Source organism: Umbelopsis ramanniana, assembly GCF_025399195.1.
Source record: "Umbelopsis ramanniana AG unplaced genomic scaffold K450scaffold_2, whole genome shotgun sequence".
Classification (NCBI taxonomy): Eukaryota; Fungi; Mucoromycota; class Umbelopsidomycetes; order Umbelopsidales; family Umbelopsidaceae; genus Umbelopsis; species Umbelopsis ramanniana.
In genome coordinates, this window is record NW_026252088.1 from 274716 (window position 1) to 287022 (window position 12307).

General features: G+C 42.6%; 8 protein-coding genes across 8 annotated transcripts; 4 read left to right on the forward strand and 4 right to left on the reverse strand.

Annotated features, from left to right (window-relative positions):
* Window positions 1-193: 193 nt before the first annotated feature.
* K450DRAFT_276574 (uncharacterized protein) lies at window positions 194-1295 on the reverse strand (the record flags this gene model as incomplete). Its single annotated transcript, XM_051593236.1, has 7 exons — window positions 194-431; window positions 503-560; window positions 628-691; window positions 749-853; window positions 926-972; window positions 1036-1086; window positions 1152-1295. The coding sequence occupies 7 exons, from the start codon at window positions 1293-1295 to the stop codon at window positions 310-312; spliced, it is 591 nt and encodes a 196-aa protein (XP_051449205.1). The 3' UTR covers window positions 194-309.
* A 120-nt stretch (window positions 1296-1415) lies between these two features.
* K450DRAFT_218646 (uncharacterized protein) lies at window positions 1416-2863 on the forward strand. The gene is made up of 7 exons (XM_051585239.1): window positions 1416-1459; window positions 1527-1635; window positions 1704-1784; window positions 1853-2095; window positions 2168-2322; window positions 2395-2563; window positions 2636-2863. Exons 1-7 carry the CDS (start codon window positions 1457-1459, stop codon window positions 2734-2736), a joined length of 861 nt encoding a protein of 286 aa, XP_051449206.1. The 5' UTR covers window positions 1416-1456; the 3' UTR covers window positions 2737-2863.
* Window positions 2636-4429, reverse strand: K450DRAFT_218649 (uncharacterized protein). The gene is made up of 3 exons (XM_051585240.1): window positions 3625-4429; window positions 3469-3554; window positions 2636-3403 (listed from the first exon to the last, which is right to left on the reverse strand). The coding sequence occupies exons 1-3, from the start codon at window positions 4422-4424 to the stop codon at window positions 2991-2993; spliced, it is 1299 nt and encodes a 432-aa protein (XP_051449207.1). The 5' UTR covers window positions 4425-4429; the 3' UTR covers window positions 2636-2990.
* A 79-nt stretch (window positions 4430-4508) lies between these two features.
* K450DRAFT_218652 (uncharacterized protein) lies at window positions 4509-5015 on the forward strand. Its single transcript, XM_051585241.1, has 2 exons — window positions 4509-4852; window positions 4922-5015. Exons 1-2 carry the CDS (start codon window positions 4537-4539, stop codon window positions 4933-4935), a joined length of 330 nt encoding a protein of 109 aa, XP_051449208.1. The 5' UTR covers window positions 4509-4536; the 3' UTR covers window positions 4936-5015.
* On the forward strand, window positions 4854-6529 carry K450DRAFT_218654 (uncharacterized protein). Its single transcript, XM_051585242.1, has 4 exons — window positions 4854-5104; window positions 5169-5887; window positions 5958-6174; window positions 6256-6529. The coding sequence occupies exons 1-4, from the start codon at window positions 5096-5098 to the stop codon at window positions 6361-6363; spliced, it is 1053 nt and encodes a 350-aa protein (XP_051449209.1). The 5' UTR covers window positions 4854-5095; the 3' UTR covers window positions 6364-6529.
* Window position 6530: 1 nt separating this feature from the next.
* Window positions 6531-6864, reverse strand: K450DRAFT_218656 (uncharacterized protein). Its single transcript, XM_051585243.1, has one exon. The coding sequence runs from the start codon at window positions 6718-6720 to the stop codon at window positions 6565-6567; it is 156 nt and encodes a 51-aa protein (XP_051449210.1). The 5' UTR covers window positions 6721-6864; the 3' UTR covers window positions 6531-6564.
* Window positions 6652-9499, reverse strand: K450DRAFT_218657 (uncharacterized protein). Its single transcript, XM_051585244.1, has 7 exons — window positions 9387-9499; window positions 9223-9309; window positions 8932-9145; window positions 8665-8745; window positions 7357-8588; window positions 6953-7269; window positions 6652-6864 (listed from the first exon to the last, which is right to left on the reverse strand). Exons 1-7 carry the CDS (start codon window positions 9486-9488, stop codon window positions 6789-6791), a joined length of 2109 nt encoding a protein of 702 aa, XP_051449211.1. The 5' UTR covers window positions 9489-9499; the 3' UTR covers window positions 6652-6788.
* A 2335-nt stretch (window positions 9500-11834) lies between these two features.
* K450DRAFT_218661 (uncharacterized protein) lies at window positions 11835-12306 on the forward strand. Its single transcript, XM_051585245.1, has one exon. The coding sequence runs from the start codon at window positions 11843-11845 to the stop codon at window positions 12053-12055; it is 213 nt and encodes a 70-aa protein (XP_051449212.1). The 5' UTR covers window positions 11835-11842; the 3' UTR covers window positions 12056-12306.
* The last annotated feature ends 1 nt before the right edge of the window (window position 12307 follows it).

Below are 12307 nucleotides of genomic sequence, written 5' to 3' on the forward strand. Positions count from 1 at the left end.
GTTCCTAACAATTTTTTTTTTTTTTACAAAGCGGAGTTCCTTACAACAAACGGTAGAGTGAGGAAGAGAACAGATTGTCAAATCTTTCAACAGTGCTGCAAGCATAGTCATTCTTTGTCTATATGGCTACATATGAACATATCGAACTTGTAGCCATCCAATTTCGCATAATGGTATATTTACCGTTTACGATGTTTGGAAATCTTTTGTTTTATCGCACATGAGTTAGGTGGAGGGATTTTCTATTCTACATTGCTATTGGTATATTAATTATATTAAGTGATTACATGGTGTCCCTGGTTATTAATGTTAGTTACTGAAGTCGGATCTGCAGTAAGTGAAAAACTCGATTTCACTCAGTATAGTTCCGTATTTGTCTGAGTCGCCGTTCTGTGTCATGTCAATGTATCTATCCAGATTCATTTGTACACCTAGAAAAAAAAAGATGGCTTAGTACATTAGCTGAGAATTAGAAATCAAAGGGCGAGAACTACTAAAGTACCTGGGATGCAAATGGCTTTGTAAGTTGGTGGTGCCATGATATATTCTCCATCTTGGAGCTAGGGCGGCGGGTCATTGTTAAATCACTATACCATTATCTAATGTCCATCTCCATGATCACCTTACCATGTGCGACCGATCAGACGCAAAATATCGAAGAAAATTCCTGCACGGGATTAGGCGAAACCATCTGCACTAGGTTATCAGACGATGATCGTCGAATCGTACTTGCTCAGATCGAACGTACCTTTTGAATGCGCTTGCTAAATCTATATTAGGGCGAAATGTTCGTGAAATATAGTCACGAAAAGGCGTTGGAAATGGTAGGCGACTGTCGAAGTCATATACGATACTATCAAGAGTATGTGTTCAGCGTGGCTCGGTGTACAAAGTCATGTTCTTCATGGTGCTGCGTTACACTTACCCATCAGTACCGTCTCCCACGCATTGCAGCAGGATAACATGATAGTCCTTGACAAAGGGGCGAAGTCAATATACATTTTCATATATTATTGTTGTATTCAGAATACATACCCAAATCACAAAATTCCCTTCGACAGCGCTCGACTGCTCCCAAAGTGGTACCTGTACAAAATGTTTTCGTTTAATACAAACTGTTAAATTATTCGTAACACCTTGATATCACATACTCGACGGTCAGGATTGCTGATAAACACCACCAATATGTTATCTATTTCGTTTTCATGTTTTTCCTTGATCCATTCACAGAGCTTGTATATGTTTTCTTCGCAATAGCATCGAGTGTATGCCAGCTCCGAACGGGGAAAGAACATGAAGAAAAGAAAAGTTTGTCCTTGAAAGTCTGAGCCTGCAGAAAATTCGCAGGATCCGCACGGCAAACACAGTCACAAAAATTTGGCCAAAGGTGAAGAAAAAAAAAAAAAGTTGGCAGTGACTTTACTAACACCTTCAATACAACCGTTTACATCGCAACATGGTAAGGCAGCAAACTCTTTCAAAAACTTTACTCTCCAGAACGATATGTCTAAGATGCTATTGAATAGATACGAAGAAATACTCGTCTTCGAAGAGAATACCTCTACAGGAAATCCTTGGAATCCAAGGAACGAGCCACCTTTGAACGAAAGCAACAGATCAAAGAAGCGATTGAACGTATGTGCCGAGCAACGAGTTACAATGTCGATGCAAACCAATATCTAACCGAAATCACTTTTCTACAGAGGGTAAACCAGTTCCCACTGAGCTTCAAAACACTGGTGACTCCATGAAGGCAGATCTTCCCTTCGACGAGGCTCAAACTGGTATGTACTGTTGCAAATCAGCAAGTTTACTAAATTCTGGATAGCTAACAACAATTCATATCAAATAGAACCCACTTCCCACGTTGATGATGAATACGCTAGGGCTGGTATATACGACCCTAAGATTTTGATCACAACTTCTCGAGACCCAAGCAGTCGTCTTCAACAATTTTCAAAGGAAATGCGACTCGTATTTCCCAACTCACAGCGTATAAATCGTGGTAACCACGTTATGAAGGAGATTGTGGATGCGTGTAGAGCAAACGAGGTCACAGATTTGGTTATCTTTCACGAGCACCGAGGTCAACCTGGTAAGAAAAATCACCTTTTGCAGAGGAAATCGGTTCGATTCGTACAATTTGTCTAACTGGTAATACCCTTAGACGGTATGGTGGTTTGTCACTTCCCATATGGCCCAACTGCATACTTTTCATTGCATAACGTTGTGCTTCGACACGATATCAAAGACCAAGGCACCGTGTCTGAAGCATTCCCTCACCTCATCTTCCACAACTTCAATTCCAAGCTCGGACACAGAGTAAGCTTTATTACGATTACAATGTCACAATAGCCCTATTGAAATGGATGACTGACTATCCGGCCACAACAGGTAACCAACATCCTCAAATACCTCTTCCCTGTTCCAAAGGAAGATAGCAAGCGAGTGATGACATTTTCAAATGATAGTGATTTCATATCATTCCGACACCATGTATTTGTCAAGACTGGTCATAAGGATGCTCAGCTGGCTGAAGTTGGCCCTAGATTTGAAATGCGATGTAAGTTAAGCTTTGAGAGAATGAAAACTACATTTATTCCCCTGATATCTAATGGCTCTCTCTCCTCTATAGTATATGAAATTAAGCTTGGAACTGTCGATCTTACCGATGCCGATTCAGAATGGCACCTTACACCATTCACCAGAACTGCCCACAAGAGGGTTCAACTTTAGAATTGCTTATATATTCACTGAACTTGATTATTTTTTGATATACATTCGCCTCCATGTAATTGTTCTCACTCACTTCAACCCCTTTTTCCATCACTCATGTCCGCAATCAATACCATAAAACCCTCCACACGAGTTTTATCTAAATTGAAGTGAATGCCGAGGAATGGATGTTTGTGTTTCTTTCATATTGTATTTTTCTACAGCATATACAGACAAATATACAGGTTGTCGCGAACGACATGTTGTACAAGCACTCAATAGATTGCATCGGTAATGAATTGAGTGACAAGTTTGATCGTGGTGACGGAGCCATCATCCATTTCTAGGAGATACTCATGCCAAGGTGGCCATATGCGAACTAGTTGGCTTTGATTGAACCGTGCGCGCATGGGTTGGCTTAGTGAAGAGTTGACGAAGGAAAAGTAAATGACTTGGGGATTGGTATCGACATCATCGCTTTCAGCCGGAGACCATGTAACTTGGTTGTCGTCTTGCAAATTATTTTCTGCCGCCGACACATGCTTCCACACAACTTCTTCTGGAGGCTCTTCAATACGTATGCATTCTGTATAGACCAAACCTTTGTCGTCCATTATATTCACAATTCGAAAAAGTTGCGTGTTAGGGTATATGGGTCCCAAGAAAGCTACGGACCCCAGTTGTGCCACTATATGAACCAGTGGTGAGTAAATGAGTCGACACCATCGGGAGAACAAATACAAGATGACTTACTGTAGCCACGAACATCCGTATCCCACTGGTTGTGAGCGTGTTGATCTTCTTCAAGCAATTTCTTTGCCTTCATACTCAGTCCATTTCTATCATACAAAAGCAACCATGAGAATTGCGTTGAAAATCACAGTAAAACCATACTACGCATCAAATTACTCTACTAGTGTAATCTTTTCATGGCTGTCGCTTGATATCTGATTATGTTTGCGCTTTGAAGTGTCGGACTTGGTGCTTGAATTTAGAACAGAGAATGCAGTCGACTTGGAGGAAATAAAAACAGGTGCTTTAGGTATAAATGTGGGTGGTGCAGCTAGAGAGAGGGCCGATGCTACGTTCTGCTTTGGCAATAATTCAGCATCGGATCCTGATACGCATGTTTCAAGGTTATTCAGCTTCTTAGATCTTGATTTTAGGTCGTGGCCATTCGATACTCCTTCGTCTTTCAGGTCGTCAAACTCAACGTTGTGATTATCAAAGTCGTCAGAAGAGAGGCGTGGTGAGATATCTCCCAAAATGCTACTATAGCTGCTATTATCGTCTATGTCATCTCGAGAATTCGCTATTTGAGAAAAGAGAGCTTGTTCACGGAAATTGCTAGGTTGCGGTGCTAAATCTTCCTCATCCTGGCTGAACTCCCCTATGGACCAACAGCCACTAGTATCAATTGCATCTTGTACCGTTTGCTGACTGTATTCATCCATTATTTCTCTGCTTTCATTTTTCACAATATCGGTGTCGTTACCATCATGCAAGGGTATTTGGTCCGAATAGGGGCTTGCTTGGCTTCCTTCGCCATGGTCGGGATTCTCCTTCCAATCACGTTGACTAGTAGAGAGCGTTTTCGAATCGAATTTAGAGGATCTTTCTTCTACATTATAGCTCTGTATAGTGGCATTGTCCTCGCTGCTCGTTTCCTGGGATGCCAGAGTCAGTAGCCATTTGTCCCCAGTTGGCATGAGAATACTGAAAACGCGACAATTTTTCGACGCGCCCTCCGGTTTTTGTAAATTTACCACCGTCACGCTGGACCACTTGCACCTCAGCCTTGCCATTTACAATTCAGAGTCAATGCCACCCGAGCGGGTCAATGGTGTATCCCCAATCAAGCTTTTCTCTGATGGTAGCTCGGAAGGTTTACCTTCACCTGAAGCACTGAGGGCGGTCCTCTTCTCCGAGCAATCACTTTCACAACCTAAAACCCCCAGCAAGAGTTCATTCGCCCACGCAAACGTCATAATACTAGACGATACTCCTCCAAGTCCAAAAGGCAAAAGAATATCTTCCCTTACTACGCTTCAATGTGAGAGTACCACCACTGTGTGTAATAGTCAAGACTCAGTAGACGAGAATCTCTCAAAATTTGTTGTCAATCCGCAGCCCGTAGGTCCAGCTTTTCCAATGCGTTAAATTTTATTTGCTCAAGATCACTTAACCTAATTACTGCGCTGTGCAGAGATCATTGTCTAAAATACTAGAATCTATAGCTGAAAGTGCGAATGACACCGAATCTGAAAGTAAGTCCGGAAGCAAAAGGAAAGGAAAGCGAAAACTTGAGGGCAATGAGGCTGGATCCAGTCAGAAAGAATTGAAAGAGCAGACACGATTGGAAAAGAAGCGGGAACGAGAAATGGCGAAAGTACGTAATGACTATGCAGACAATCCTTGTATATGATTGGGTGCTAATGCCGTTGTTTTAATAGGCACAAAAGGAAGCGGAAAAGAGGAAACTCAAGGAATTGAAACAGGCAAATGCTCTTCGCAGTGCGTCAAAGGACACTCTCCATGACACCATTCTATGCCTAGAAAAAACACTCTATGGTTCTGAACTTGGAGAGGCTATCAAATCTCAATTCATAGGAAAAGCAGCTGAAATTGTTGAGATAGAGGATGACGTTCAATATACCATACGATGGCAAACGAAGACCAAAGCAGAATGGGATAGTCTTTCTCAAAGTTTTATACCTTTTGAAAACAAAAAGACCACTATTGTCAAGAACAGACATGTGGCTTTGTGGATGAACATGCAGCGATTCACAATTATGATTCAAAACGAAGACCTCATCCCAACCTTGGCTGGAATTAAGGCACAGCAAGCTGGCTCTCAAGTTGTGCTGATTGTAGAAGGTTTACAAAAATACTATAGAGATCAAAAGAACCATCGATCAAGAGCGTTCCAGAACTCAGTACTGAAAGGTATAGCTGAAGAATTTGGAGAGCAACGCAGTAGACCCGCCACCTCGAAGAAGCCACGCACCTCTAAAACCGATTGGATTGCGGATGGGCCCGATAAAAATACCATAGAAGATATCATGCTCTCACTTCAACTGAGCGAGAAAATCATGATTGTACATACTGCTAATATTACAGAGACTGCTTCATGGATAGCGTCGTTTTCAGCTACTATGGCGACAACTAATGCGTATGTTTTCTTCCTTGTTTGGTATTTAAGCGCTTTTGCCTTATACGATATTAATTTTAAATTATGGCAGATCGTCAGAATTACTGGATTTTTACATGGACGTTCGGGCTAAGTCAGGGATTGATTCAACGGACACATGGCTAAAGATGCTTCAAAATATTCAAAAGTGCACTGACGCCGTTGCCAAAGCCATTGTACAAGAATACCCCACCGTGTACTCACTTTATGACGCCTACACGAAAACTCAATCGGTTGAAGAGGCTGAGATGCTCTTGGCTGATATCGAGGTAATGAATTGACGATACTCCATGACGATAGAATTGAGGCCGTGCTCATCAAGGCTTTTGTTTCCTTTTTTTTTAATTCAGGTACAACGGTCAGTCATTACCAATCGGGATCGTTTCGTGAACAAAGCCATGTCCAAAAAGATTTACAGCATCCTCATGTCGGACGACAATAAACTGGTGATATCATGAGCCGCGAATTCATCGGCGAAAAAAATTCCTTGTCATCCTCGCCGAGCCCATCCATGTGTAAATACAACCAAGTTCCACAAGACCGATATGTACATTCTCCTAATTCATAATGAACGCGTAAAGTAATGAAAAATATTTGTTTCCCTAACATATTCAATGACTAAACATTGGTTGACAACGGCCTATAATTGAATGTGAATTTTATATTCGTATCATTCTAACAGTGTAGCCTACAAAAAAATAGAAACGGGGGAGATAATAACAGGGGGGTTCCAGGTGAAGAAGTGGGTATAAGTACATGTTGGGAGGTTTACGTTTGCTGGTCGCAACGGAAGCGAAATGAACGTCTTCCATCATAATTGGCAGTCGTCACCCAAGGATGATTCAAGCATTGTACAGTCTCATTTTGTTTCCTTTGGCGATGCTCAAAAGTCATAAATTCCTCGAAAGGCTTCCAAGTTTCTACCGTCGCAATGAGCAGCCAGATCTTGTCGATTCATCCTATAGAAAAGGAAGGAAGGTGTTACAAGACGTGAAAACTTTAAAAATAAAAATAAAAATAGAAAAACCCTAACCAAGCCCTACTTACATAAACATGACCATTCGAAGGCTGTCCCAAACGTTATCTGACATTCCACCAGGAACCGTATATTGATTACCGTTCTCATCGATCAAAGGAGTGTCGGTGGCTGTGGATTCACTGGATTGTTGCAAAGCCAAAGCTGTTAATAGATGTTCAGCAGCCTCCTTGTGTTGCCCCAAATTGATGCAACTGATGGCCAGATTGTATCGCGCACGAATGTAGGAAGGGTTAATTTCGAGAGCATTGAAGTATGCGTCAATGGCAGCCGAGGTTTCATGGGAATTAGCAAGAGTTGCACCAAGCTTATTCCACAAAAGATAATCCTAAATGAGAGAGAAATTATACAAGTTTAGATTTTTTTATACCATTAAAATTGACCAATCACCCAGACCATTTTGAGTTGGATTTACCTGTGGTCGGCTGGCAAGAGCAGCCTTGAAGCAGTCTACAGCCTTTTGATATTCCTCAGACACATTGAACAGAACTCCAAGACCGACTTGCACATCAGCATCCATTTCTTCACCAGGAGACGATCGTGCGGCTTCCAGGAACAAATCGGTAACAAACGCGTGTCGGTCAGCACCCACCATCTTGCCCTTGAGTCCATGTGATCTGGAAATGTGCTTGTATTTTTCATTGTTCTGCAACCATGCCTCTAAGCAATCATATGCATCTGCTCGGCAATTTTCGTTGGTGTAGCTGACAGCCAGAGCCAGCCAGGCATCAAGCAAAGTGGGGTCCATGGACACGGCTTTGCGCAGGGCGGCAATGGCTGCACCATCTCGTTCATTTTCCTGTTGTCGGAAACCAAGTTGCTGCCATGAAGAGGCATCAGATGGGTTAAGCTGTAATTTGGCTTCCAGCGCCAGAATAGAATCGCTCAAGTTGTGTGCGTGATTTACATCGATAGGCATGGCTCTTGATAGATATGGGTTGGTGGGGTGGAAACCATATTCATCAAACTCGGGATTACTGGCTCTGTATCCTAGACCTTGATCAGGCTTGTACTTTTCCCAATCTTTTTGCATGCCTTCCCATTCAGCATCTTGTGCCGTTTTGAGATGAGCGATGTTGGCATGGTATTGTTGAACCCAGTCTTGAAATTCAGTACCTTTGGCAAAGGCTTCCTCCATTTGTGCAGCATTGACAGGGTCGTTGGTGAACTCGGTTGCCCAGTCATCAGGGACATTGATAGGGTCAGCGACAGTGTTTACAGGTCCCGAAGTCGAAGTGAAATCTTCGACCCATCCACGTTCAGCTCCTTTGGCAAATTCCTCAGACCACATGTTACCATCCTTCGCACCTTGCGACGTTCCTTGGTTGAACTCACTGGCCCAATTACCGGATGTTTCGCCGCCAGCAAACTCGGATGCCCATGAAGATTCTCCATTAGCAGGAACCACTTTGCTTCCTTCAATGGATACTTCACTATCCCTAAGTTGTCGCATAAACTGCAGGAAATTGGAGCTTTTGAATTTTGGGTTGGACTCCATATCAATGGATTCTAACAGCATGCCAGCTGTCTTAGCGAGAGCTTCTTTTTCACTTCCAGCTACGATATTCTCGGTCTCTTGCTTGGAAAACTCGGCGGCCCAAGAGTCTTCTTGATTCGCAAACTCGGTTTCCCAATCAACTGCCGCACCTGGGGATTGGACATAAATGGTTACTATGGCTGATTGTAATGTGTCTATACTTCCAACAAAAATAATTCAACTTGCCATGATGTGCCTCATCAAATGCTCGTTCAAATGCCTCTAATTCTTTGGGTGCCAGTGTATGGTTATGTGATTGCTGGAAATTATCAAAATCCTGTTGCCAACAATGAGGGCCTAAACGGAGTTCGTAAGCAACAATCAAATCAAATTGTATCCCGCCAAAAAAATTCCCAAGGTCCACCACCCACCCCCGCTCGTGCGAGCCTTTACGAACGGATGCCATAAACTCTCAATGCTTACCATGTTGATGCTGATGCTCACACATATGATGAGAAAAATGTTGTTGAAATGCATTATCGAATTCTTCCATTTGATGTCGGTCGTTCATGATAACGGGTTGTTCTCGCATGAAGTCAGTTGCCCATTCAGGAGCCTCCGTCATACCAGGATGAATGTTCTCCAGTTCCTTGCCAAGCTCACTGAATTCAAATCGATTATGTGGGCCCTTTTCCAATGCTTCGTCCCGAAAGAACTCCTCTGTTAACTGATGCACGTGAAATTGCGTTTAGGAAACTCATCATCGTCAAGCACATCGCCTTTTTAATCCTTCCATAGTCTTACCTGAGAGCCACCCATGGGTCTCGTTTGATTTCTCGAGCGAAACGCCGAACGTGAGCTTTCGCCAGCTCTATCTTGTACAAAGCGGTCCTAACATGAAAGATGGGGATTCCGTTTGTTAACAAAGGGATTCGCAGTCATACTGCAAGATCTTTCTGAATTGGTACCTGTTGTAGCGAGCGATCCTGATGAAATTGCTTCATGAGTCCTGCCATAGGATTCGATGGGCCGCACTCGGCCCCATTGCCAGCTAATGGAGAGAAAGCCATATTGGAAGACGAGTTAAAGCTGTCGTTGCTCGAGTAAGCGCTTTTTTGTTTCTGACTAATGGCACGTGAATCAGTATTTCTTTGGCACTCTTGCGGAGTACCTATGGTAGTTTGGCCAATGAAAATGGTCAGTCAAACGTACCAGCAATAATTCAACTTAGAACCTTTCGATCCAATGCTTGGCTGATAAAGGGTCAAATAACATAAGCACACTTACGGATAAATGGCATGTAGTTGTACGCGCAGCATGGATGTGGAACTGCATGACCTCAAACAATTTCCCAGATATTTCCAGAAGCCCACCGCTTTACTTCGGTATGTTTTGACCGAGCAATACCTCTTTATGGGAATAAGAGAATATAGGATCACCTCCATCCGAAAATAGCTGTATTTACTTCTATCGAAAATTGCCATGGAATTTTCTAAGAGGGGTCCTTGCATTTTTGTTGGGAGCCACGTTTTTTTTTGCGTTACAACCGTAGAGTGTATTCGATTCAAGGCAAGACATACAACTCATCTGTACGTATGGCTACAATGTGGTGCAGTTCTGCCTTATGTTTTGGCGTGCCAGCATTTTTGAAAATGGTATAAAAAAATATGGTTGCATTCATTTACTTGTATACTAAGGTAAGGCATATGATGAAAGGTGACATTTCAGTCAAAAAAAAAAGGGCATTTAAATATCTACATCTACATTCCGTTGTCAGTCGTAACAGCGACCTAAAGCTATGACTGCAAGGTAAGAACTTGTTCAGGTTAAACTGATTGCAATTGTCTTGCAATGCGGTAGTCCAGGGAGCCATAGCGCACAGTCAAGTTTGCAGCATCCACATAAACTGGATAGCCTCCAAAGGCCTGAATTCTAAGGTAGCCTCTGGTATGGTTAAACCACCATTGCTCAATTTGCTGATTAGCAACAGGATCCAGTGGAACCCATTCTGCACCGGCAGCCAGGAGCCATTGAACTCGTACATTGCGCATTCTTCTCATGTTTGAATAAATTTAAAAAAGTGTGGGGAGAGTTGTATTTAGTTGAGGATAGTTTTGTTCCTGGTTTCAAAGCGCCCTGATCTTGATGAGCTTGTAGGCTGTTGGATACGGCGACATGAATGGATACGACGTAGACATTTTATATGAGTTTTTGGAGTTGATGTACTGAACAACCTTGCAAGCTCAGCATATAGAAAACACTCAGGCGATTGTAAGAACAGTAAGAACAGCAAATGGAAGCGTTTAGCACTCAATGTGACCGGAAAGTTCCGTGAAGAAGAGCTTTGGAATGTACCAAGCTGGAAATCCAGAAGGAGGAAACATACAAGCTACGAACATTCGAACAAAGCAGATATGCTTGAGCTGCGCTTCAAACCCCCTGTTTATCATGGCATTACACCATGGGGTACAATAGGATGACAAAGTCGACTCAGCGACGCATGTCTCTATTTCATAATCTGCTTCAGCGTACGGGATACATACGGTTCAAGAAAGATTAGCCGAATTACTGAGCTTTTCGTGTCAAGGACAAAAATGGAAAGTCCAATAAATGGCTCGCGCGTTATTCGTAACCAGGTAATGGAGGTCACGGTTGGTTAGCGTATGCATTAATCGCTCCTCGAAAGAAACAAAAGAAACATTTCATTCAGCTGATAGTTGCCAAGAAGCGGTGTTTGCTTTTAATCTTTCGCCCCTCCAACCACATTCGTCTTATATCTTCTATTCTATTCAATTCAATTCATTTCAATTGCGTTGTGAAGGAGTTTCTTGTACGCTTATCAAAATAGAGTGAATGGCATGTGGAGTTCGGCATCGCATCAGCCAAGTGCACGTCAGCGAAAAGCAGCCTTTAGTCAACTCTGCTAAGCCTTGGAGTAGTGTGGCACAGGCGGACTCAATATGGAAATCCCACCCGCCAGTTGATCGATATGTGGCTGGCAAAAGCTCGGTCCGTTTGCCTCCATTTAGGGGTAGCATTTCGTTACATAAGTTATTTTGCTACGATGCTACTGAGGTATTCGTAGCAATTGGCTTCAATATTTACAGAGAGAAAAACTGAAAGGCGGCCAAAGCCTGGTCACGTCAGTCACCACTATTCATAGCGTTCAGTTAAAGTGACACGATCGGTGGTGGCGGAGTTGCTTTTGATATCGAGACGATGTTGTTGAAGCCTCCACTTGAGGCTATGCTCGTCGTGGCGACAATGAGTTTGTTGAAGTGACCAACTGGCTGAGATAAAAAAAAATGCTGGAGAGGCGTAGATAGGTTTTTAAATAATCACTGGACATTTAATATATAATGACCCATTCCTTTCATTTGCAAAGAACTTTACATTCTACCATTTGTCTATACTATCTCTCACAATGTCATCTTTCCAATGGGTATACTCTTCTGGATGCAATTGGATTCCATTCGACGCAAAAGCCAATCGTGAAATCGAGAAACTTTGGTTCAACGGTACCTGTGGCGGATGGATTTATTTGACAAGCTTTGGTGGTCAAGCATATATCAACACTGCATCCTTGTATCTACAATGGTCAGGCTACAATTACAGGATTGCCCGTAGACTCCGTTAGTCGTGGTCCATCTTCAACATCCATTCTATCTATTTTCTTGACATCTTACATTCATATTATTCATCCCTCTCATCTGCCAACCTTTCACATCTAGCATTCATCTATCACTTTCATTTGCATCTCACATCACATTGTACTCTCACTCTCACTTCCATTGTACTCTAAGCGTCGTTTGCGCAATCACACACTGCATTTACCATTCAAACACTTTTATATTATGGCACATTAAATAAAAACACGTTTACATTTACC